Source organism: Epinephelus lanceolatus, chromosome 16 (genome assembly GCF_041903045.1).
Source record: "Epinephelus lanceolatus isolate andai-2023 chromosome 16, ASM4190304v1, whole genome shotgun sequence".
In the NCBI taxonomy this organism is placed as follows: domain Eukaryota; kingdom Metazoa; phylum Chordata; class Actinopteri; order Perciformes; family Serranidae; genus Epinephelus; species Epinephelus lanceolatus.
Window position 1 is genome coordinate 38,644,051 of NC_135749.1, and position 26,744 is coordinate 38,670,794.

The 26,744-nt window shown below is 42.2% G+C and overlaps 1 protein-coding gene across 3 annotated transcripts in view; it reads right to left on the reverse strand.

The window, feature by feature from the left end:
- Positions 1–22,596, reverse strand: part of LOC117263354 (uncharacterized) — a 130,808-nt gene extending 108,212 nt beyond the window's left edge. Inside the window, exons 1-6 of one of the 3 annotated variants that reach the window (XM_033636629.2) lie at positions 22,371–22,590; positions 21,840–21,982; positions 20,191–20,255; positions 17,733–17,897; positions 17,547–17,651; positions 17,331–17,451 (exon numbers count right to left, since the gene is read on the reverse strand). In XM_033636629.2, the coding sequence (XP_033492520.1) occupies positions 17,408–17,451; positions 17,547–17,651; positions 17,733–17,897; positions 20,191–20,255; positions 21,840–21,982; positions 22,371–22,490 (642 nt within the window). In that variant the 5' untranslated portion in view covers positions 22,491–22,590 and the 3' untranslated portion in view covers positions 17,331–17,407. Of the gene's footprint in view, positions 1–17,330; positions 17,452–17,546; positions 17,652–17,732; positions 17,898–20,190; positions 20,256–21,839; positions 21,983–22,370 lie in introns of those variants that run through there. The other 2 variants (XM_078176085.1, XM_078176084.1) reach the window with 2 other exon arrangements.
- Positions 22,597–26,744: the final 4,148 nt, after the last annotated feature.

Below are 26,744 nucleotides of genomic sequence, written 5' to 3' on the forward strand. Positions count from 1 at the left end.
AAGCACACACACATTAACGCGGTGCCCATGTCTCACAGTCTCGCGCAAATGCGCACATGTGAACGCGAAGCAGTTAGAGCTACAGGCTACAATGAGGCTAAAAACAGAGTTCAAATGACGATGTTCTAACTATTTATGTCGGGGCTTCAGGACACTTGGATCACTACGGACGAGCAGTATGGAGAGCTAGCTAGCTCCGTTGTGTTTGATAACATTTTTCACTGTAAAGACACTGAAATCTTGTCCCTGACATTAAGACCATTCTATCTGCCCAGGGAATTTGGATGTGTACTGGTCTTTGTGGTATACGCACCTCCCAGTGGCAATGCGAAGCGAGCAGCAGCCACTGTTGCAGACTGTGTCCACACGCTGCAGCAACAACATCCTGAGATCCCAGCAATTGTCGTTGGAGATATGAATCAGTGTAAATTGGACTTAACAATGCCAGGATTTATACAATATGTGAAGGGCAAAACGAAGAAAAATAAACTGTTGGACAAATGCTTTGTAAATGTTGAGGGGGCATGTGTGTCAAGAATAAGACCACCAATATCCACCAAAGATCATAATGTGGTTCATCTTGTACCTATTTATAAACCTAAATTGAAATGTTCCAAACCAGAGAAAAAATTAATTAAAGTGTGGTCACCTGATAACATTGAAACACTTAGATAAAAATATATCCAAACAATAAGACGTTCATAACAAAGGATGTTAAACACATTATAAATCTGAGAAAGAATGCATTTAAAAATAAGGACATTGGGGAACTAAAACAGATAGAAAGAGATTTAAAAAGTAAACTACAGGAAACAAAGAGGAAACACAGGCTCAAATTAGAGGAGGCTGATCGAAGTAAAAGTAGCAGACAGTTATGGGATACAATGAAAGCTACGACTGGGCTGTCAACTAGGGATGCACTGATCCACATTTTTTCATTTCCGATCCAATCCTGATACCTTGAATTTGGATATCTGCCGATACCGATACTATTCTGATACCAGTACTCTGTTTGCTTTAATATTATTATCATTATTGTTGATTTTATATGAGGCTGTAATAAACTCCTCTCTACAGGCAAGTATGATATGTACGTATGTATGCATGTATGTCCCAAAAGGCAACTTGAGGTAAGTATAAGGTCAGAAAAGCAGGAAATCCTGTCAACAGGAAAAATCCCATCCTGAAAACAAATATGCAACTGTAAGGGTTTCAAATTGATTGTCAATATTTATTAAATTCTAAGACAGTGTTAAACTACTAGTGCAATATACACTATCAAAAAACAAAAAAATAGCTGTCACATTAATCTGAACAGCACAGATACAAATCAAGTAGACACTACTATGTAGTAGTGTTGTCACGGTACCAAAATTGGGACCCACGGTACGATACCAGTGAAAGTATCATGGTTCTGAGTAGTATCACGATACCACAGCAAAAATGAAGCAGATGTGCCTTTTGTCATTTATTTAAGGGTTAATGCCCGACGAGCTGGCCATTATCAGGAATTAATGGACGACACGGAGGCGTGAACCGTCTGATGCAAAGTCCATTAATTCCTGATAATGGACACCTCGAAGGGCATTAACCCGCTTATACCATGGTCACAAGAAATGGATATTAAATCAATTATTTATGCTTTAATGTGTTTTACAGTTAAAATCATGAGTTTTTCACAAGCCACAGCTGAGCGCACTACTTAATCTCTGTAGTTCACAGGTGTTGCCATGGAAACCCGCTGAGGCCGCAGCGTAGAGAGCATAGCGACTCTGATCAGTGAAGGGAAGTGAGATGATGGCTAAACGTGATATTATTCAGAAGATAATTATTTCAGATAGCCAGTGCACTTCTTACCGCTTGTGTGTTACAGAGTCTGGTTGTCAGAGGATGATGTGCAAAAAAAAAAAAAGATTCATTGGCGTTCATTTATAGGCCCAAGGAAATTTGTTTCAAATAATCAACATCCAAATAGTAGGCTAGTCAGAATCGTTTTTAATTGCAACAAATAATTCATAAGCATATAGTAGTCGAGGTTAAATCATATAAACACATTAACAAATTAACGATTGTTTCCTGTTCAAAATTAAATGCTACATTACCATTAGTAGTGAAGTTTGAAAGTGATATAGGTATGTCCATCATAGTGGCATTTGAAGGATGGAGATTGACAGATTGAGCACTGCTTGTTGGGACATTTGGAGATGACGAGATGTTGCTCCAGTCTCGTCTCTCCTGTACTGACAGAGCCCAATAAGCCTGCAGGCTGCTCTCACACCGATGTCCCGTGATGGTCATGATCTGACAAGTTTCCAGGCCGGTGTCAGAGAGCCGACCTACAGCTGTGCTCTGGAGGCTGTCATCAAAATTATCAAATTCACCAAATAAATTAAATGAAACGATAAAATCACTCATGATGCCCATTGTAATCCGTTGCCTCTGCTCTGAGTCTTCGTTGCTATGGTTACAAACTAGCAGTTGAGCCAGCGCAATAATTTAGAACCTGTCATCAGGCAATTTGACCGGAACGTCTTTTTAGCTGTCCTATAACACCTTTTTTAACGGACAGAGACAGAGAGACGGCGAGACCGAGCCTCGGGGGTATGTGCGGGGCTGGGCGGGCGGGTAGGCGGGCTCCGTGTTTGAGACTGGAGCGGGCGGCGGGAGGTCGGACGCTCCCAGAGAGGGGAAAGGAAGAAATATAACAAAATAAGATGAAATAGGAAAAACCTGTCTCCCTCTTTTATTTTATTTTCAGCGTTTCAGGCGAAAAAGTTCCACCATTGTTACTTCTTCTTCGTGTCTCACTAGAGCTACATATCGGGTAGTGACAGCAACACTGCCCCCACGGTTTCCGGTGGTACTGCTCCGTTTGGCCTGTATCTGTAAGCTTTATGGAAACGTGCAGAAATACGGATGAAATGAACATGGAGCACGGACAGAAGGCTACGTCCGTATCCGGATCCGTATTTAACGTTGAGCATAAATGGGCCTTAAGCCGTTATCTTGCGCTGCGGAGCACTATGGCCGCCGTATTTGACCGCCGTATTCCTGTCTGTGACCCCCATTCAACCCACAACCTGCAGGATTCGCCTTTTGTTTCTGCTGCTGGTTGAAATCTGTACTCGCACAGCGTGCTCCTGAATGATTTCTTTTGCTTGCACAAAACTATTTTTAGTCGCAAATGCGAGTAAAATGCTCACACTGTAGAGCTCTGTGGAAAACAAATCACTGCAGCCGCATATCGAGTGCCAGGTGGCCAGTGCGTGCCGTTATTGGACAGCGCATGGACTCTCACCCTCTTGCGATTGGACTTTGAACTTATCCCACAGTAGTGGTACCTGAGGTACTCCAACATTATGGTATCATATGTACTGTCGTGTTTTAGTACCGCAGTCTACCATTGGTACCAGTATACCATGCAACACCGCTATGTAGCAATCATCATATCATTCCAGCAGACAACGTGAAAGCACAGACACGGCTGGTGGATCGGAAATTTCGACAGGTGGATCGGAAATTTCTGATCCGTGAATTACGTTGGTATCGGAAACCCGATACTGATACTGGATCGGATCGGCCCCATCCCTACTGTCAACCACCCAAAAAGCTCTGGTGGTGGATAATGAGCTAGAGTTTGCAAATCAATTGAATGGGTTTTGCTAGGTTTGAAAAAAGCTGAGATAACTCAGACAGTTATACCTTCTGAGTCAGATAGGACTGATGTCTCTGTTGAGCAGGTGAGAAATATTTTTAAAAGGTTAAATCAGAGGAAGGCCATGGGACCAGATAATCTTAGTGCATATATCCTGAATACATTTGCAGATGAGTTAGACCCTGTGTGGCAGTCTATTTACGACTGCTCATTGAACACAGGTAGTATTCCTCTTATGTGGAGGACATCACACATAATACCCATTTCCAAGGTGAAATGTCCGAAGCAACTAAGTGATTATCGTCCCGTCGCCTTGACTCCGGTTGTAATGAAGGCCTTGGAAAAAAATGTAGTTCATGAGCTTAGTGAGTCCATGGGTGATAAACTTGATAGTCGACAATTTGCATACAAGCAAAATCGTAGCACAGAAGATGCTGTGGTGACACTGATACACCTTATTCTGAAGCATCTTGATAAGCCTAAAACTACAGCTAGAGCTCTCTTTTTAGATTTCACATCGGCCTTTAATCTAGCCAGAGCTCTTATTGGCCAAGATGGATGAGAAGGAAGTAAATCCCCATCTAACTCACTGGTATCACGCATTCTTCTGAGTACTGAGAGTAAAAGTTAATCAGACATATTCAACTCCTACAGTTACTAACACTGGGGCGCCCCGGAGCTGCGTTAGTTCTCCATTTATTTTCACATTTTATACCGATGATTGTAGAAGTGAGGGACCAAATACTTTTATTTTGAAATTTTCTGATGATACTGTGCCGTTGTCTTTGTTGGGGACCGAAGATGACCCCAGCATTCATCAGACTCATACAGACAGACTGGTGGAGTGGTGTGAGGAGAACTCACTTATTATCAATGCAAAGAAGACAAAATAAGTTATTTTTGGTCTTCCAGAGAACTCATATCCTCCACCTGTCATTATCGATAACACAAACATCGAACAAGTCTTCTCCTACAAATAGTTAGGCATCCATGTGGACGTTGCTCTATCATGGAGCGCACACATTGATTATATTTGTGGTAAACAAACAACAACGCATCTATTTTCTTAGGAGACTAAGGTCTTTTGGTACAAGTAAACCTATTTTATTATTGTTTTTACAATCTATTGTACTTAGTGTTATACAGTATGGAGTTAAGGCCCAAACATACTCGGGCGTACTATAAGCGGAGCGGACTCCGCGAGGAATGTCTGCAGTCATTTGGGCTTTCATAGTCGACCGCACTTCCGCGTTGTAGTTTCCTGTAAAAATGTCTGTGAAAAATCCCTGCGATGTGAAAAATACAGTCCGCGCGGACCTCCGCGAAGTCTGTTCCGCGTACGTTCCACCGGAGTATGTTCGGGCCTTTAGCGTATGGTATAGTTGTCTCTCAGTGCAACTTAAAGCTCACCTGGGGAGACTGCTAAGTATCTGCTCAAAGATTGTAGGTCAAACACTTGAGCCAATCTTTAAAGCTGCGTATACTAGAAGAATGCTGTCCCAATAGGCAATATTTTGTCCGACCCGACACATATTTTATTTGAAGAGTACCAGCTGCTGCCGTCCAACAGGAGATATAGAGTCCCCATAGCTAGATTAAACAGACTGAGGAGCTGTTAGTGTAGGGACTTGGAGATACTGCAGCCACTTTGATGTTGTGTTTGATGTCGATCATTTTATTTGTCTGATGTTGTGTCTGATATTATATGTTGTCTGATGTTATATGTTGTCTGATGTTATATTTTGTAATGATTTTTGTTATGAGAAACAAGCGTCTTGGATGCAAGACAAATTTCAGGACCCATTCTGACAAAGTAATCAATCAAATTGTTGAACGTAAACAGAAGTGACGCCCAACGGTGCTTAGTGTACCTTTAATATTGAATTAAAGCCAAGTCCTTTCGAGTCATCTGTCTCAAGTCAAAGTCAGTTGGCGATATGTGTGGTGGGGTCATCATGGTAGTCGGAATCACCTGGGCCCCATCCTTCCAGATTCTATATTGCTGCCTGGCCTGGCTGGCAGTCTGTCTCTTGCCATCGTCCTTTGTTGCTGATTCTTTGGTTTTCTTTTCAGGCATCCAACACTCTCAACTCACTACACCTTCCACCCATGCATGCACACACCTTCACTACTGATTTCACTGACATCCACACCCCATTGCTTCAACATATTGTAATGATCGCTGCCTACCTGAGGGTTAAATAGTGACGTCACGTCCGCTTTGGGTGAGTCGTTGTTTTACTTTTGATGGGAGAAGACGCTAGTCTGCACATGTGCCAGCTATTTTGTGTTAAAAGTCTCCCTTTTGTTGCTGAAGCCGTGACCTGTACCATCACAACATCTGCCCTTAATAAAACTACAGCTGAGGTGAGAAGTATTTCGTCTGGTGTTCATTTTTACCTGTGAAACGACTCCCCGGAGATCTCCCACATCTCTACAAATGGTGCCCGAACCGTGTCATGAACACCTCGGATAGGCCGGACTGTTGTTTAAGCTTGAGTGGACTCAGTGTGGTGGCCGTGGACTGCTATCTTCACCCCGTGACGGAGCCTCGGTGGATAAAGACGGTGCTAGGCTACATCATTGTTAGCCGCTAACTGGAGGAACTAACGGCCCGCTCCACTGCAGCCCACTGGCTGGCTGCCTGCCAAGAAGTTACTGCGGTGTCCCCTGGCTCGTTTTGGATAGGTAGGAAGCGACGGACCGCAGGATCCCGACCGGGTATGTTTCAGAAGCTTTTTCTCTGCAAGGAGGATCTGTGACTGTGCTGTTATGTTGTAGAGCCAATTTTCTGCTGGCTCTATCACCGTGAGGACATTTCAAAGTCAAAGTGGAAAAATATATAACTTAAACCGCTATTTGGTTAATGTAGTTCACTTTTTGTTTTGTTCTGCCTTGTGTACATTCATGACTGTCTACTTAGTGTATGTGCATTTATGGTGTATTCAAGTTAAGCTTTGTGGTTCACTGGGGTAGCAGATATTGTTTCCTCTTAGGTTATTAGTCAAATAAGATGGCAAGAAGGGGTTTACCACTGTATGATGGGGATTTTGGGGATCTCACCAGATGTGAACTTTATGATGTTTTGTCTACTGATGTTTGTAACCTTGCTGCTCAGGTTAAACACTTACAGCTTCAGGTAACTCAGTTGCAGTCTACGCTCAGCCAGTCTTTGGAGCTACAGCGAGGTTTGCTGGATCACCTAGAGAGCCAAATTAACCCCCACCCCCAGGCTGCGGATTCCCGATATCAGCCCGCATTCCATGCCTCTACCCCTGCACCACCGTTTTCAAACCCCAGATGTTATTCTGAAGGGGAGAGCTTAAATTCAAGCTCGAACTAATCTGTGCTCTAGTCATGGCTGCTCCCTGACAAGTTTGATGGCGACGCTGCCATGCAGCCGGATGATTGGCTTCAAGCAGTGGCACTCTATAAAGAAGCTTGTGGCCTGTCCAACGCCCAGTTGTTCCTGGAGATGCCAAGATTTCTGGCAAAGGAACCAAAAAAGTGGTTTTCAGCTATGCAGCCACATCTGTCATCCTGGGCTCAGTTCTCTGACCTATTTCGCCAGGCCTTTCTGCCTTCAGATAACCAGGAAAACATATGGAGAGGTATTTTGGATAGGGTCCAGAGGCCAGATGAACCGCTTCCAACTTTTGTGACACACCTTGTAGGGGAATTCAAATGTTTGAATATGCCGCCCCCTGTGCCTGAACAGATTGAGATCATTCGTCGGCACGTGTCAGACCAGTACAGACTGGCCCTCTACAGCTCATCTCTGGGGTCGATTTCTGATCTTTTACTCAAAGCTCATGAGTTACACTCAGCCTTGGGCCCGGTGTCTTCAGAGAGATATGAGCCTGGCCCCCATGCCCAGTCACGCCAGAAGCTACACTGCTTCAAATGTATGGCCCCAGGGGTGACCACTCGTAATTGTGTGAACTGTAGATGTGATAAGGAAGGGGTGAGGGCGGAGTCAAGCCATGCGCCCCCACCTGTTCAAGTGTCTGAAGGGGCCTCTGCTGGCAAAGTGGGTGAGAACAGGATGTCCCCCCAAATGGACCAGGGGGCCCGCACACACAAGTTTCAGAAAGGTGGTCGCAATGATTCTAAGGGTCCTAACTCAAACAACGGCAGAAACTTCTCTGGCGCTGGCCCCTCACTCAACCTTGTGCAGCACACGGCCACTCGCCTGGGTCAGCCAACCAAAACAGACATTTTGGTTGAGGGTACCCCTCTGGTGGCAATCATGGATTCGGGAGCTAATAGCTAAATTTCAGCAGTTCACCCCTCAACCCTGGAGGAGTGTGGAATATCAGAGGACAAGGTGGTTCCTTGGAACTTTAACCCTGTGGAGCTCGCTGTTTCAGAGCATTGCTTACCATCTGGCTTGGTATGGCTCCAGATCCAACTGCTTGGTCGGCTGTTCAGTCACCGTCTGGCAGTTATCCCTGAACTGTCTTGTCCTATCCTTTTGGGGACTGACTTCATGATACCAGCTGATGTGCATGTGCACCCGGCGTCAAGGAGAGTATGGCTTGGGGAGAACAGCAAGTCCGCTCCGGAGCTATCTGACGAGGAGCTGAGGGACTTAGACGGCCATATTGCCTTCTTGAACCATGATGAGTTGAGGGTGAGCATTCACGACAAAGTGAGAGATGCAGCGCTGCCTGAGGGGGAGAAAGCAGAACTCACGTGATCTTTGGAAGAGTTCTCTCACCTTTTTGAGGGCAGACAGGGCCACACCTCCCTGGTCAAGCATTCAGTAGAAATGGGCACTGCTAAGCCAGTGTGTCTGCCGCCCTATCGCACTTCCCCAGAGAAGAGAAAGATAATCGGAGAACAGGTCTCTAAGATGCTTGCGGAGGGCATTATTGAACCCGCTAATGGGCCGTGGGCTTCTCCTGTTATTATTGTGGACAGGAAAACTGCTGAGAGCTCTGAGCCACGCTTTTGCGTGGACTACAGAAAAGTGAACAAGGCGACAGTCAAGGATTCATACCCCCTTCCTAAGGTGGATGAGTCGCTGGACTTTCTTGCCCGGGGGAAGTACATCTCAACGCTTGACCTCGCTCGGGGGTACTGGCAAGTGTCCGTGGCCCCTGAATCCCGCCCTAAGATGGCCTTTGTTTGTCACATGGGGTTATACCAGTTTAGAGTGATGCCGTTTGGTCTGTCAAACACACCAGTGACTTTCCAACGTCTGATGAATTCAGTCCTGGCTGGCCTGACCTAGAAGTGTTGCGTGGTCTACCTAGTCAATATAGTCATTGCTTCCCCCACCTTCTCCCAGCACCTGTTTGATCTCAGTGAGGTCTTCACCCGCCTGGCAGATGCTGGGTTGTCCTTGATGTTCTCAAAATGCCACTTTTGCAAGCCCTCCCTCCGGTACCTGGGCTACACTGTCACTCAGGAAGGCCTGAGCCCAGATGAGAACAAGGTCAGTGCCATCAAAGACTTCCCAAGGCCCCGTAGTGTCAAACAGATCAAGCAGTTCCTTGGGATGATGGGATACTACTGTAGATTCATCCAGGGCTATCAACGGTGGCAGAGCCACTTATTGCACTGACGAGGGATGGGGCCCGTTTGTATGGTCTAGCGATTGCCAGCAGGCCTTGGACGACCTCAAGTCAAGACTGTGTACTGTGCCAGTCTTGGTTCTCCCTGACTTCGAGAAACCGTTTGCCGTGCACACTGACGCGTGCGACGTCAGTTTAGGTGCCGCTTTGATCCAGACTGATGAGAGGGGGCATGAGAGAGCCGTGGCATATGTAAGCCACACCCTGTCTAAGTCAGAACGACCATATTCCACATCCGAAAAACCCCGTCAGGTTGGTTGGCTCGGTGGTGCCTTAGGCTCCAAGACTTTGATTTCGAGGTTGTCCACAAGCCGGGTGCAGTGAACTCCATCCCTGATGCGCTGTCACGCAATCCAGTCTCACCCAGTGAGGTGGTTGACTTGCTCCCCAGCTATGCCACAGTGGGATTTCTGAACCTCAGGAATCAGCCCCTGTTAGTACTAACTGATAAAGTGCAATTGCGTGCACTACAGGATGCTGACTCGACCATCAGTTCACTGCGCTCCACGCTGGAGAGTAACTCCTGTGTTGATCCATCCGATTTCTGTCTTCATGACGGCCTTGTATATTTCAGTGACAAGAGAGCATCGTGTCGTCTGCACCCTTATAAAGACCTTCGTCTTTACGTGCCCACTTCACTCCGAAGCACCTTGCTGGAGTACTTTCATGACCATCCAATGGCAGGTCATCTTGGGATCGCGAAGACCCAGGGCCGACTCCAGAAGCGGATGTACTGGCCAGGCATGAGGGGCGATGTCAAACGGTACATGCTGTCTTGTTCTACCTGTCAGTTCAGTAAGCCGACTAACCGTAAGCCAGGTGGATTCCTTCAACCGGTTGTGGCCTCTTTCCCTTGGGAGTTCGCTGGAGTTGACTTCGTGGGTCACTGCCAAGGTCTTCATGGGGCAATGAGTACATTCTAGTCTTCATAGACTATTTTACCAAGTGGGTTGAGATATGCCCAGTGCAAGAAGCAACTGCGCAGGTTGCTGCTGATAAGTTTCTGTCCGAGGTTTTTGCCAGACATGGTGCGCCAAAACATCTGGTATAAGACAGAGGCGTCCAGTTTGTCAGCGACATGTTTGAGTCAGTCGTCGCAGCAATGGGTACTGCCCATAGGCTGAGCACAGCCTATCACCCACAGTCCAACCAAACTGAGCGGGTAAATCGGACAATCAAGACCGTACCTCTAAGCACAGGGAGTGGGACCGCCATCTGTCTCTTATCAGTTTTGCGCTGAGAACCGCCCCCCATCAGAGCACGGGGGATTCACCAGCCTTCCTTCTCTATGGCAGGGACCTCGCCACGCCACTAGACCTGTGGATGCAACCTGAACTGGAACCACCTCCGGAGGACGTGGAGGTGTACAAGTCTGAGCTGTCTGCTGCTCTGCGGGACACATACGATCATATGCGTCAGTTGCTGGCAGCCAGTCATGAAACTCAGAAGGGTCACTATGACAAGAGACGGAGACAGATTTCTTTCGAGGTTGGCGACTTGATACGGCTGAGAACTCATCCACGCTCTGACGCGTCTGCAGGGTTCACTGCCAAGTTGGCCCCCTTGTTCAAGGGTCCATACAGAGTGGAGAGAGTGATGTCGGACTTGAACTACAGGTTGTCGCGGGTCTCAGACGACTCTGATGCTGGGGTTCATCATGTGGCCAACCTGCTTCCTTTCTTCACTTGGGGTGGGGATGCGCAGTCTCATCAGGATCCCCCTGCTCCACCTGTGGAATCTGCCCTCGCTGGAGAAACTGGTGGGGATGATGATGAAACGGAGGACTATGGGTTCAACTTTCTCTTTGCCAGTGGGGTGGCCACCAGTGGTGGAACATTAGGAGCCCCTTGCAGTGTCGGTACAACCTGCAGGCCTTGATGTGTCGCCGTTAGAGGTGGTGCTGGAGGAACGAGGGCCACCTGCATCTCTGTCACGCCCTCACCCCTCTTTGCCTATCCCTAACTTTTCCCCGTCTCTCCCCCACTCCCCCCAATATTTATTCAGGCCGAGGCACGCACCTAGAGTGACCTCTGGGTGGGCCACTACACGTTGGTTTCACCCTTATTTTACTCAGAAGCTAGATCTGTGAGCTGTTGGGTGCTGTGGGTTCCTGTGTTTGGTTTAAGGGGGAGAAAAAAATATCAACCTTCGACTGTATGTATACCTGCAGAGTGTTGGACATGGGCACACTGGTTTTAAGCTTATGCTGTGAGACTTTTTGTTTATTTATTTATTTTTTTATTGTACCACTGGCTATGTCTGTGTATAATGTGAGCTTTTAAGTTTCATTTCTTGGTTGGCTGCGGCCCGAGGATGGCCCTGGCTTTAAGGAGGGGGGATATGTAATGATCGCTGCCTACCTGAGGGTTAAATAGTGACGTCACGTCCACTTTGGGTGAGTCGTTGTTTTACTTTTGATGGGAGAAGACGCTAGTCTGCACATGTGCCAGCTATTTTGTGTTAAAAGTCTCCCTTTTGTTGCTGAAGCCGTGACCTGTACCATCACAACGTCTGCCCTTAATAAAACTACAGCTGAGGTGAGAAGTATTTCGTCTGGTGTTCATTTTTATCTGTAAAACGACTCCCCGGAGATCTCCCACATCTCTACAATATGATAAATGATTTAACTTTTGTTTAAGTAAATTATTATTCGCATTTATCCTGCATTCCCTCGCCTTTTTGTCTCGGCTTTAGAGCCATGTCGTGACAAAATGGGGGCTCGTCCGTTTTTTGGTCCATCTTTTGCTTTTGGTATGTAAATTTAGTCTTTAGTTACAGCTGTGTGCTGCTTTGGTTGTAATTTGATTTGCATTATAGTATTGGTATTAGTTTTAGTCGCCACGGGTTTTGGAGAAGGGTCCAAATTTGTGAATGAACCTGTTTTTGATATCACTAGATTTGGGAGGGTTTTCTTTGGGGATTCCCTGTGGTGCTGTGTGTGCGTAATTCCTTTGTGTCTGATAGCGGGAAATCTGCGCTTTTGTTAGAGGGACGCAGTTAGTTTGCAGTGACCATTTTCTGGCATTTTTTTTTTTTTTTTCACATGTCAGTCTTTAGACGCTTTGCTTAACTAAAGACTGATGTCTTTTTCCCTGATTTTGTGTTTAGATGGGCGGATACAATTTCAGAGTTTAAAAAGAAAAACCTACGTTGCAGAACCAATAATAAATCTGCAGGGCAGTCCTTTGGTGGCTCGCTGAACTCTTGTGCTCGTAAGCATAGTCCAACTGCGTTAAAAGTTTTAAACAAAGTCGCTGTAAGTCCTTCATTTGCACAATCTTGTGAACTGAGCACACATTTGATTAAACGGAGTTAAATCTCTCGGCATCCATTTTCAAGATCTCTGTGTGTTTGTTTCCTTGCGGACGAGAAAAGGGGGAGCGCAAATTTCCAGGAGGGCGTGTCCTGTTCAAAAATGCAAGAGGCGTTGCTTTGTTGCCAGCCGTTTTCTCCGGTGTGTTAAACACACTTTAGAAAGGAGTGTCCCCAGACTATCAGAGGGCGGAGATCTCTGATTGTCTGGTGGAGAGACTAATAATGGATAGGTAGTTAGCTAGCGGGGTGGGGTCCATGTCACTGGTCCGACAACCCATTAGTCCGACGTCCCGTTGTTCCGACATGTGATTATACTGGGCTATACTGTATTTGTGTACCATAGAGGATCAGCAAACGCAACAAAAGTAGGCTACTGGTCGAGATACAAGTGCCATAGAGAGAAGAGAGTGAAACACCATAACCTCCTGTTATTAACTCTGGGGTCGGGGTTGTGAGGGGAGCTCTACGTGGTGCTGAACGGCTCCCGGCGGGCGTATTTCTGCCTTTATGGTGCGCCACGACCGGCTCTGGGTCAGCTGGGAAAGGCTTGAGGCGAAGCAGGCTCACAGCTTATGTGTTTGCCACTTTCTTTTTCATTTTAACCCACACCATGATCTTTTCCTAACCCTAACCAGACCTTAACCACAGGGCATCATGATGATTTCAGAACAACAGGACTTCGGAACAATGAGTTTAATATGGTCGTAACAATGGGCTGTCAGACCAATGGGCAGTTCCCGTGGAGTGCACCTGTTGTTTGAGTTTGGTTTGTGCACTGGCTCAGTTTTCACTTGCTGCATTGATTTTATGCACACAGGGTAAGTATGGTTACTGTAGACGAATTTATTGCTTCTCCCTCAGAGGAGTTGTTAGATTTATGCACCAGAGAACAACTGCTGAAGATAGCAGAAAACTATGAAATTGATGTGGGTGATAAACGCCAAAAAGAGAGGGTTAAATCTGTTTTGAAGGCTTGTTTGATTGAAAATAAAGTTTTACCTGAAGCTCCATTAAATGTTCCTTCTCCTCGTAACGTGTTGTCTCTGCTGGTTACGACAACAGGTTTAACGATTGACCAACAGAAGAGTTGCTTTTGTTACAACTTGAGCATGATAAATTCAAATTAAAAACTGAGGTGGTAAAACAATTGGCTCCGACAGCAGACAAAATTAGGAGTGGAGCAGGCTAGATTGGAGCTGAATAAGGAAGGTAAGCTTGTAGCTGGCAGTGAAGTAAGTGGGAGGTCAGTTCTCCTTTCTGAGCAGTCTGCTGATAATTTAGATGTTGTGGGAAACTTGCGGCTTTTGCCTAAAAAAATCATTTTAGGTTTTAATGTATTGTGTGAGGTTGTTTTTGTTCAAAAACAATTGCTATCATAAATGAATATTGTCTATGACATGAAAAGCCTGGATTATTTTTTAAAGAAGTGGTCGTCTTCCCCCGTGGACATAATTTCTTCATCTCTATTTTTTAAAAAGTTTTGTCAATTATTGGCCCCTCTGTGCTAGCTATTGTTAACTCCTCTTTGTCTACAGGATGTGTCAATATTGCCAATATTGAAGAAAACTGACTAAGATCTTGCTCTTCCCAAGAACTATAGACCTATTTCTAAACTGCCACTGTTGTCTAAAATTTCAGAGAAGGTGGTTGCCAATCAACTCACAGCTGCGTTGGAAATACACAATATTTACAAGTTTCAAGGTACTTCTGAGAGTTTCAAATGTATTATATTTTAATGTCTGTTGATAGAGGTAATTGTTCTGTGTTAGTACTTCTGGACCTCAGTTCTGCATTAGACACAATGGACCGTCAAATCCTCATTAACAGGCTGCATGACTGCATTGGCATATCAGACAAAGCATTAGACTGGTTTTCTTCATGTCTCTCTGATAGGAGTCTCTCCATCTCTACAGATATTGTACAGGTTTGTATCTGATTCCTCTCCACTGTCCTGTGGTGTCCAGCAGCACTCGGTTCTTGGGCCTCTGTTATTCTCTTTATATTTGCTACCATTTGGACGAATAGTAAACAGATATAACATTGCATATCATTTATATGCAAATGATATCCAGCTACTTCTTGTTCAAACCTAAAGAGCCTAAAAGGTTATCCAGGCTCGTTGACTACGTTCATGAGATTAGGGTCTAAATCTTGTTTTTTACACTTGAGAAAAATCAGAACACTGAGATCTGTTGTTTTAACTGCTGAACTGGAAATGATTATACATGCCGTTATCTCATCTCACATTGACTACTGTAATGCACTCTTCGCCTCACTGAGTATGTCTGGTTTTGCTCGACTGCAGTCAATCCAGAATGCTGCTGCCAGACTACTAACTAGATCAAATAGACGCTCTTACATTACCCCTACACTAAAATCCCTTCATTGGCTCCCTGTTTAGTATAGGATCCAGTTTAAAATTCTCATTCTTACTCACAGAGCATTACGCGGTCAGGCTCCTGCTGATGTAGCTGAACTACTTCACCTGTATTCTTCAGTTTACTTTCTTCGATCATATAGGCTACATTTGTAGTCTGTCTGTCGCAGTCGCCTTAAGACGTGTTGATCAAGCTTTTGCGGCTGTAGCGCCTAAATTTTGGAATGCTCTGCCAGTTCCCTTACGGTCTGCTGACTCTAAGGTTTCCAGCCAGCCAAAGACACACCTGCTCAGACAGGCGTTTGGGTGACTTTTGTGCACCAGAGCTGTATTTATTCAAATTTTGTGTGTTGTTGTTGTGTGGTGTGAATTCTTCTTTTTTTGGTGTGTGTGCAAATAGTTTTGCTAGCTGTGCACTTTTCAAGATGCACTTCTCACATTGTTAGTCTCTATGTTTGCTTTGTATAATGCCCTTGTGAAGCACTTTGTGAACTATATCTGTGAAAAGCACTATATAAATAAATTTGACTTACTTAAAAAAAGCATTCCACAGAATTTAATTTTGGATCACCACTGAAAACAATCAAAAAAAATATCTGCAGATACTGTCTGTGCCTGGTCACAACTCAAAATGAATGCAGAAAAGCTAAATACAATTTCCCAAATCACAGAACAATGAAGACAAAAAGGTTTGGATTAGCAGGTCTGAGATGATTTTTTTTTTAAGTCTGGTGCTCTTCAGGCAACATCAGATTAACTATGTAAAAATCATCGGATGGGATCAGCATCTTCATTCAGATCAGTAAGGTGTGTGTTTACATTTTCTAAGACAGCAGGGCCTTTATCATTTGTGTGCACACATGGCCTGAGGCAGTTCTACATTTGTTCACAAAGTACAAAATCACTTCAGGTAAGAAAATATTGATCAATCCCAGATTTCTACTAAAACATTCATATGCATGTATCTCTGTGTGGTGCTCTGCTGCGGACTGGAACACCCTGCTGAGAGTGATGAGGACTGCAGAGAAAATTATTGAAACTTCTCTTCCCTCCATCCAGGACACTGGACACAAACACTCTCTGACATGAGCAACATCACCAAGTTCTCCACACAAAACCCCACCATGGACTGTTCTCCCTTCTGGCCTCTGGCAAGAGGCACTGCAGCATCAGGAGCAGAACAGCCAGATTCTGCAACAGCTTCATTCTTCAAGCCATCAGACTTTTGCACTTCATAAGATGATTACCCTCTCACACACCACCCACTTACACTGAACTCAGTCAATAACCCCCTTCTCACACTCTCACTGATCTCTGGTCTTAGCTTGATGGACTTGAATTATTCTGTGCTAATGTACATTTTTATATTTATTTCTATATTCATTATTTGCTCAAGCACTTTTGCTGCTGATGTACCGTTTTATCCATATCAAATGCAATGAAATTCCAATCTTATGTGAATTGTTGATGGTGTGGATTTGAACAATAAAGTCTATCTATCTATCCATCTATCTATCTTAAGCACAGATTTGTGCGTACACACTGTTTGTGAATGAGGCACACTGTTTCTCAAAAAGGCTCACATCAGTGTTTGCTGCTCCAACAAGCTAACATCTCGTACACTTTGTGAAACAACCAGGCTTGATTTCGTTCAAAGCTAACACGCTAAAAAAAAAAAAAAAAAAAAAAAAAGAAGTTGTTTTTTTCCCCCTAAAAAACAACAACATGTTAACAGTAATGTCTTGGGCACCTAAGAGAAGTAACATCTTGCTCATGGGGACCTGCTCTCTCTACCCATGGCGAAGGTCTGCAGTTGGACCCTTCTTTCTGTAAATGTTTAACTTTAGCCAGTAAAGTGTCCTCAGATCAGTGTTGAATCCCAGCAAACATGCCCTTTTGGGGCCTGTGTGGGGCCACTGCAAGCAAAAAAAACCCTGTCATGATTGTGTAAAGCAGAACATGTGTGGAGTGAGGAGAGGAATTAGAAATTCTCACCACTTCACTCTGCTCACACGCATGCTCTTTTAAAGACAATGATATCCTTGGAAAATGTAAGTCACACTGAATCTAAAAATATTTGTATCATGTCTGTGTGTTGAAATGTGGCTGAGTTATGACTCTAAGAAGTGATTTTTGATGCAAATTGAAGCATTTAGTCTCTAGATTTAAAGTAACTGCTGCAGCTTCAACTGCTGACCATGTTGGTGAGCAGTCAAATCAGCAGCCAAACTACAATAAGATACTTCCTGCTGTTAGAACACCTGCACACACCACCTGTCCGTTTCACCTCACACATGATCATTACCTCACCTCTCTCCCTCAGCACTCGCTTGTCAACACAGTCTGAACACCTTGATGTTACACCATTTTATTTGATTCGAAATAAAAAAACAAGGAACGCATGTTTGTTGTTTGAGTCACCTTTTATCTCTTTACTTCCTCAGTTTCAGTTTGAAATATTCATTAACATTGCTCTTAAATTTAGTCAAATGTCATCTTAATGCCCTCGCCTTCAGCACAGAACTCTGCAGAGAGAAAAAGAGATAAAGAAATCAGTTCTGTCTGACATCACACATCTTGATTTCATAGTTTAATCAGACAGGTTTCAAAGGTAAAGCACCGTTCTTGGGGTCGTAGAGGAAGTCTGGCTCTCTGGAGAAGCCAAGGCAGCTCGCCTGTTGCTTGAAATGTTCTAGGTCTGAGTCCTTCAGGGTCGACTCTCTGCCTGGAATCAAAACAACAAAAATGGATGAATGCTTTGGACATAAAATGTATTATTTTCTCTCTCTGGATCATTCCTTCTTACTCATCAAATAAAGAGAGTGAGCATTGATGTCATCCTCTGCAACATCACTGCTGAGTTTCATCTTGTCCAGTAACTTCCTGAAGTTTTTGCCAGTGCTGTTTATGTTCAAGAGCAGACAGCTGTCACAACTTGGCAGCAGGTGGACCTCCGAGGTGAGGGTGGCGACTGAGGACAGAAACAAAGTCAGACAATTTTAAGTAAAACAACAACATTCTTCATTTGAAATATTGTAAATTTAGCCTCTAATCCATTACCAGATATCTGCAGATGTATGCAGGATCCAGGCAACAGGACAAGATTTGGGTATCAGAAGTGTTCTGGTTTCTGTTTGTAGTCCGAGCAGTATTAACCAATCACATTTGAGTGGTGGGTAAACAGTCCATGTGATAGAAATGCAATCTTGGATAGGGATGCACCGAAATGAAAATTTGTGGCCGAAGCCGAAGCCGAATAAAATTAAATGCTTGGCCGAATACCGAGTACCGAATATCGAATGCCGTTGTTTAGTTTTTCGTTAGTTTTTTCAGATGAACACCCTCCAGATTAGTGTTGTCATGGTACCAAAATTGGGACCCATGGTACGATACCAGTGAAAGTATCACAGTTCTGAGTAGTATCACGATACCACAACGAAAATGAGGCAGATGTGCCTTTTGTCATTTATAAAAAGATAAATCACTTTTCTATAATACATCACTGATATTTCAATGGAATAAATTACTTATTGACTTATTCATACTTCAAAAACAGCATCAATAAGTGATTAACATAGGGGGGATCAAAATAAAATAAATTAATAAAATAAAAATCAACCAAAAATCAACCAGCCACCCTCCTCCTCCTCTGACAAGTTAAGAACAGTCCCTTAAGTGCGGTGAGGTTTGTGGACCGTTACCTGCCACAAAGAGAGAAATGTGAACGGCTCGTTTCTCCTCTGACACGTCACATAACTGTGTGCCGCCATGGCTCGGCTGTCCAGGTACTTCTGGGCAGTAATAACACCAAGAAGACGAAATTATTGGACCTGGAGCCCGACTTCTCCGTCACCGGTAAGCCGTTATCTTGCGCCACGGAGCACGTGGCCGCCGTATTTGACAGGAATACATTCCTGTCTGTGTCTGTGACCCCCGTTCAACCCACAACCAGCAGGATTAATAATAAATTTCACTGCTCAAAGATACTCAATAGCTCAGCTAATACCTGAAATGTCACTGGATACAAACCACTGCAGCAGCATATTGAGTGACAGGTGGCCAGCGCGCGCCGTTATTGGACGGCACATGGACACCCACCATCTTGCGACTGGACTTTTAACTTATCCCACAGTAGTGGTACCGTGAGGTACCGTGGTGCTACGGTTATCCAACATTATGGTATCATATGTACGGTGGTGTTTTAGTACCGCGGTCTACCGTTGGTACCAGTATACCCTGCAACACTACTCTAGATAGTTCAGTATTACATTCTTTGCAAACTGCTTTTCTTCTATCACTCTCCAACACTTTGAAATATCGCCACACTGCCGACATTTTACTCTGTCCGTCACCATACACTGTTTGATTGCATCATCAAAACACGCCACTATTATTCGGCCTTGCTTTTCACTTATTCCACCGAATACCAAATATGTGTTCTTTTGCAATATTCAGCTGAATATATTCGATTACCAAATATTCGGTGCATCCCTAATCTTGAAACCATATTATTTTTATAAATGTATCTGCATTCATATTAAGATATTTGTTCGTAGAGATTAGCTGAAATGATGGCGCATTAAAGAGGAAGTTTGGGCCTGGATATTGGGACCCCAGGAAGTATGCTGGCCAATTTAGTAGTGGCAAAACAGTGAAGTTACAGCCTCCAAGCTTGTGACATCATGCTATTGTGTCCAACAGTTTTTTTCCTATAAACTAAAATTGAGAAGGAGGCGACATAAATCAGTGGATACATTTTTTTTGTAGTATCCGAACCCCCACAAAATGTTTCGTTTTACTATTGAGGTTTGATCCATTTGGTCTGATAACATTTGGAAAGTCTAGAAGGACCGCAAGATTAAATCATTTTATCCCCATTCAAGTTAGCAGAGAGCTAAACCGGAATTAGTTGGCTCAGCTGATGGAAATCTCTAGTGCACCTGCTTTATGGGCCCAATAGTGCAGAAGCGGCACTGATCATCTGGCTGATTTTAATTTCAGTCCATACATTAGTTCAGTCTGGACCAAAATGGTGGACCACCAGACATTTCCATCCCCAGAGCAGCAATGCTTGCGTGGCTAAAAATGCTTTTGAAACTGGAAGGATTGGATTTATGTATTTTAGAAACCTTCCTGATAATGAGCCTAATTATGAGCTGCTTATATCGAGGGGTTTAGTCTGTCTTGAATTCTTCAATTAAAAACTGCCAATAAAGTGCCTGTTTCCAAAACTCCCAAACATCATGTCAAATCAGATAACTTACATTGAGATGTCAGAATGTTGCTGTCAATGGTTATATTGACAGATGAGCCAGAGCAAGTTCCATTTCTGGGAAAAACAACAGAGGAAGAAGTGAGGTCATACACTGATAGAGCTGTCTGAGGATTTCTTATTCATATTGACTGACAAAGTGAAGATTTGTTTCACTGATGAAGACTGAATGATACATTTTACAGCTCTGAAAAAGACTCGTAAGCAGACCTTGAATGATTCTTTTGTCATACTACTCCTGAGGTTGAGATGTTTGACTTGACTGTACATATATATATCTGTATATTATGGCATGCCATTCAGGAAATTATATATTTATATATATATATATATATATATATATATATATATATATAATATGAAGTTTGAATATATGGAACAAAAGCCCCAATATATATTACTGATACTATTCTTTCTCAGACCTTTCTCTGTCATTTTAGGTAGTTCTTATCACGCTGATGTATGTTCAAGTGTTCATTTTCTCCGAGTTAGTTTGGTTTTAATTCGTTATTTGATGCTATAAACACAGTCTGACCACCCAGGCTTTTATTTTGGTACTTCTGCTGACCGGCAGTGTTCATTTACATATTAGCTAAATATTTGGTTTCACCAAGCACATTTAGATTTAGATTTAACATTTAGGTATAACATTTATAATTTAGATTTAAATGTGACATTATATTTAACATATTTCAAATATTGCTGTAAATGTGGTAAAAAGTGACTTTAAAAAATTCACACCACTTTTTTAAACGTTGTTTGAAGATAAATGTGGCAAAATGTTGCTGTTAATTTCAGTGCAAGCCACTTTACAAATGCCACCCCATATCGTACTGCGGTATTTGGTATGGTTAACATTACCATGTGCATTAACCAATGTTGAAATTACTATGTCTTCATTGCTTAAAACTGCCACCACTATGTCTCTTGCCGACTCACTCATATTCACTGTGTTCTTGCTGGAGCATCCAATGCAAGCATACAGAGGAAACACAAGATGGCGCTAGTGCCTAAATGAAGTCAGATTTCATTCCATATATTCTGACTTTCATTCAATATATTCAAGGTTCATTCCATATATTTAGACATTCATTCCATATGTTCAAGGTTCATTTAATACATTCGAGGTTCATTCCATATATTCAGACATTACTCTTGTGCCTTTTCTGTGCTAGCTTTCAAGAGCACAGTGGCAGGTTGTGTCTGAGGTTGCTAAGCAACCCTAACAAGCACCATATAGCCTATTTACCTGAAATCCTGAGTGTAGAGCTGATCTTCTTCCAGGTGCTGTTTATAAGTGTGTAGGCCTATCGACTGTGGGACAGATGTAAAGCTCTGGGTAGCCCTGCACTAAAATGATCAACTTTTCTGTATTTATCAGGCTGAATATTTACAGAAGAAGGGAAGATATCTGTCAGCTGTGAATGGTTGGTAACCTGACTCCTGTTTGACTGCTGAGTGGGGCCTCTTCCTGTGTCTGTCCTTTCAAATTAAATTCCCACATGGTCCAGTCATATATATAGAGTTTCATGTTTGTTATTTTGGGCGACTAAGTAACCAATGAAATTTTGCTGACTAATGACATTTCCGGTCAACTAACGTTTGGTCGACTATCGTGTATTTGCACTGTTATCTACTCACATCTTGTTCTCCTGAGACATTACGACTTTATCTGGGCTTGATGATGGGGTGATGTTTAACCAGGAGCTCTCAGTTAACTTCAGGATGCTCTTATATAATTCATGATCACTGTAACCCATGATGAAGTTCGTCCTGCCGTACATCTGCACACAAAGTCAGTTAGTGACAGCATGATACAAACATCTTTCAATAATGGCTGTACACTGAACCTCAGTGGTTTTGGTAATAATCATAATCTCTTTTACTTGTTATGAAATCAGATTTTTAATTGTATTTTGCCAGTATTTAACTCTTTTTCTCAGGCAGACCTCTTGTGTTTAGACATTTAACATTTACAAACTTATTCTAGGGGAAAAAGTAGACCAGCACATTTATATTCCACAAAATTGGGGGTTTAGCAAAAATTCAAAAAGGCACCTAACACTAGCTGGACTAACACAACTGTTCTGTGACAAAACACCTGAAAAAAAAAGGTCCACCAGCAGGAGTCTTTTTTTAGGAAAATCAGACAGGAGTCAGATAAAGGCTTACTATTGAGCGGTCAGCCAGAGACAGAGGTGTGACCAAGGGTTGGCATTCTTCAGGTGTCAGAGCCGAGGTGCTCAGAAACAGCCCCACTACCAGGAGATGACTGCTGATCCACAGATTCATGATGCTACAGCTGATCAGCTTCAGAATGTAACTGGAAGAGATCTCAGGTGACAGATGCACGACGCAAAAGCAGCGATGACTAAGCCTCACCGAGCCGGTCATTCTTTATAAACGTGACTGGTAGCAGAGTTACAAGCTTCTGGGTTTTTCCATTATTGACATTAAAAACCCCCCAGAGTTGAGCAAACGATATCTCCTCTCTGCAGGTTCAAAGGTGCTTTCAGGGTTTGCTGTGAGTGTAGGATTTCATAAGAACACTGTTAGGTTTGTGTTTTAATCATTGAATAATTTGTTGAATTGTCCTTGGCCACCAATCCATACAAATACACAGCTGAACTTAGACACAGCCTGACCTCTACCCAGTGTACTGGTGAAATATCCAAAACTCCATGATTATCTGGGGCTAGAAATGCTGTGTTCAAGTCACAATTCACAATGCAGAACAGTGAGATATAATGCCCAAATACAGACTTCATGAACACAAAAAAGTTTGGACTGACAGCTATCTCGACTGAAATGCTTTGTAAGCTTGGTGCTCGTCATCAGCAGCATCAGATTTACCATGTAAACATCTTTAGAGAGTATCAGTGTCTTTATTGACATATGTCAGGGATACTCATCTTGCATTGCCTAGGGGCCACTTTTGCAAAATGAAAGGAGGTAAAGGGCCAGTCAGCAGCCCCGAGCCACTGATGAGCTAAAAATAGATCTTGATGATAAAGATGAGGATGAAATCTATGTTTCATTTTCGTTGATGAGACGTGATGAATGTTTGTGGTGGACTTTTTATTTTATTTTTTATTTATTTAACCTTTATTTAACCAGGCAAGTCATTAAAAACAAATACTTATTTACAATGGCGGCCTGGCAAAAGGCTAGAGCCTCTTGAGGAGAAGGGGACAGGGATTAGAGGGGTATCAAAAGATAAAAGAAACAGCAACACATACAACGTGCATTACATAAAAGACAAATAGCATAATGTGGCTAACAGAGACTTTCAGACATTAAAAGCTGAGAACGGCCGTTCTTGTAATTATCTTCAAATGCTGCATGAGCGACAGTTAATAGTCTGCATCAGGATGTTTCACTACACTGTAAAAAAAAAAAATCCTAATTTTACGGTAAATAACTTTAAATTTTTACAGTAGTTTTCTGTTTTTTAAAAATAGTATACAAAACTGTAAAATTACAGACATTATCTGTAAATTAAGAACCCACCTGTTTTTTAAAAGTATTATGCCAGTAATGACAAACTATGTTTATTTCTCATTTTTTTACAGAAAATTTACTGTATTAATTATACATCATCTTTCTGCTTTCTTAAATTACAGTCAATTTATGTAAAATGACAATAATTGTCTGTAATTAAACATGTAGCACATTATATTAAGGTTTATTTTTATACTAACAATCTAAAGTTTTTCTCTGTAAATTAACGGTAAATCTTATTTTTTTTATATTCATATGTACTTTTACATTCAGTCTCTGTAATTAGACATGTAGCTTGTTATATTAAGGTTTTTTTCTATACTAACAATCTAATGTTTTTCTCTGTAATTTAATGGTAAATCTTATTAGTTTAACATTTATATGTACTTTTGCATTCAATGTCTGTAGTTAAACATGTAGCTCGTTATATAAAGGTTTATTTCCGTACTAACAATGTAATGTTTTTCTCTGTAAATTAATGGTAAATTTAGTTTTATATTTATATGTACTTTTACATTCAATCTCTGTAATTAAACATGTAGCTCATTATATTAAGGTTTTTTTCTATACTAACAATCGAATGTTTTTCTCTGTAAATTAACGGTAAATTTAGTTTATATTTATATGTACTTTTACATTCAATCTCTGTAATTAAACATGTAGCTTGTTATATTAAGGTTTATTTCCATACTAACAATCGAATGTTTTTCTCTGTAAATTAACGGTAGATCTTAGTTTTATATTTATATGTACTTTTACATTCAATCTCTGTAATTAAACATATAGCTCGTTATATTAAGGTTTATTTTTATACTAACAATCTAATGTTTTTCTCTGTAAATTAATGGTAAATTTTATTAATTTTATATTCATATGTACTTTTACATTCCATGTCTGTAATTAAACATGTAGCTCATTATATTAAGGTTTATTTCCATACTCACAATCTAATGTTTTTCTCTGTAAATTAATATTAAATCTTAGTTTTATATTCATATGTACTTTTACATTCAATTTCTGTAATTAAACTAGCTCGTTATATAAAGGTTTATGTCCACACGAACAATCTTATGTTTTGCTCTGTAATTTTAAGGAAAATTTCATTAGTTTTATATTTATGTGTACTCTATAATTCCGGATACAAAATTTGCAAACTTTTTTCATTACATCAAACATGATGTAAATAAAGGTAGAGTATGCAGGATTTTCAAAATAAAACATATAGACTTATACAAATATAATTCCTCTCAATCATCACTTATGACCCAATAGAAGAGTGTGGTGGTCTGTGTATCTGCATTTTCTCATTGTTTTGGTGTGTGGCTGGGCTCCTTCTGGGCGGCGCCCTTTGGGCAGGATGTGTGTTTATGTGTGTGAAAAAAATCAGAAAATAGCATTTTAATCCTCTGTTAGTTTCTGCCTAGCAAGACTGCCTTCCTAATACAGACACAGGCAGCGCAGGGAGCAGGGGAGAAGGAACGAACCTCAAGTGTATACCCAAAGTTACTATGCTCTTGAGGTTGACACTTTCAGGCATGTTGCAACCCTGGCCGGTCAATCAGTGATGTCATATTGAGTAAAAATACATACATGCTAATGAATCTAGTTAAAGATGAAAACTGTGGTTTCCAACCTTTTTGTCTTTTGACGTCTTACAAAAAGCAACGTGTAGTCGGGGTCACATTTCACATGTCTATGAGTTGTGAAGCTCCACCAAATAGTGATTTTTCCCTCTAAACTTCTCACATGGTTTCATTTCAATTAATGTTCAAATGATTCAATATTTCACCAAAAAACATAGATTAGAGGAAAAGTCCAGACATTTGTGTATCAAAAATATGCATTATGTCTACTTTCCTCTCCCATTAATCATCTCTTAACCTCTCAGATGTATCTGTGACCCTTTGGAGGGGCCCGACCCATAGGTTGGGAACCACTGGACTAAACTAGCTAACTGTATATAAAGCAGTGTAAACTAGCTCCACCGCCAGCAGCTACAACAGTAACATGCTGCTCTAACATTGATGCTTCAGTATTAATAATCCAATGATGTCATATATAATAATATATCAGTCACTTCTTTTTGCGTTAATACAGTAACTACATTTTGCTGCTAAAGACAACCCGCTAAAAACAGCTCTCCCTACATGCACTATATCAACACCCTGGCTACATGGTTTGACAGCAGCTTCCTGGATCTCAATATCACCAAGACCAAGGAGATGTGGCTGGGAAGCAGCAAGAGAGGAGGCAATAAAGACCCTGTGCCCACCTTCAAGCCAATCAGCATGAAGGGTCAGGAAGTGGAGCAGGTCACCCAATTCAAATACCTCGGGACAATAATAGACAACCAGTTAAATTTCCAAAACCATGTGGACTATGTGTACAAGAAAGGGAGACAGCGCCTGGCTCTTCTGAGGAAACTCAGGAGTTTCAGCTCCAGCCAGTGCACAATGTCCATGGTCTACAAATCACTGACCGAGAGTGTGCTGACATTCAACATTGTGTCATGGTATGGGCACCTCCCTGTCAAACAGAAGAACACACTGGCACAAATCATCAACCAGGCCGGAAAGATCATTGGACATAAACAACATAAACTCCCGCATTTGTACTCACAGATTTTTATTAAAAAGGCATTACAGGTTTATCAAGATCCCACTCATCCCCTCCACTGTGCTTTCCAGCTGCTGCCATCAGGCCGGAGACCTGCAGTCCCATTAGCAAGGAACAATGGCTACAAGCGGTCATTCATTCCATCAGCTGTGACCATCCTTAACAAAGAACTGCCCAGATAATTTTACTATGCAGTTAGTTTTGTATAGAAACTTTATGCATTTTTATTCATGCCCATCTATCTTGTAACTCCTCTCTGGAGCAAACTGGACTGATTTCATAGTCTATTTTACTTATATTTATTCTTATTTATATGAATTTATTGTGCATAGTGTCGTCTGTGTTGTGTGTTTTTTATGCCACTGTCAAAGACAAATTTCCATTTTATGTAAAGTTTGATGGACAATAAAGAAGTCTAAGTATAAGTCT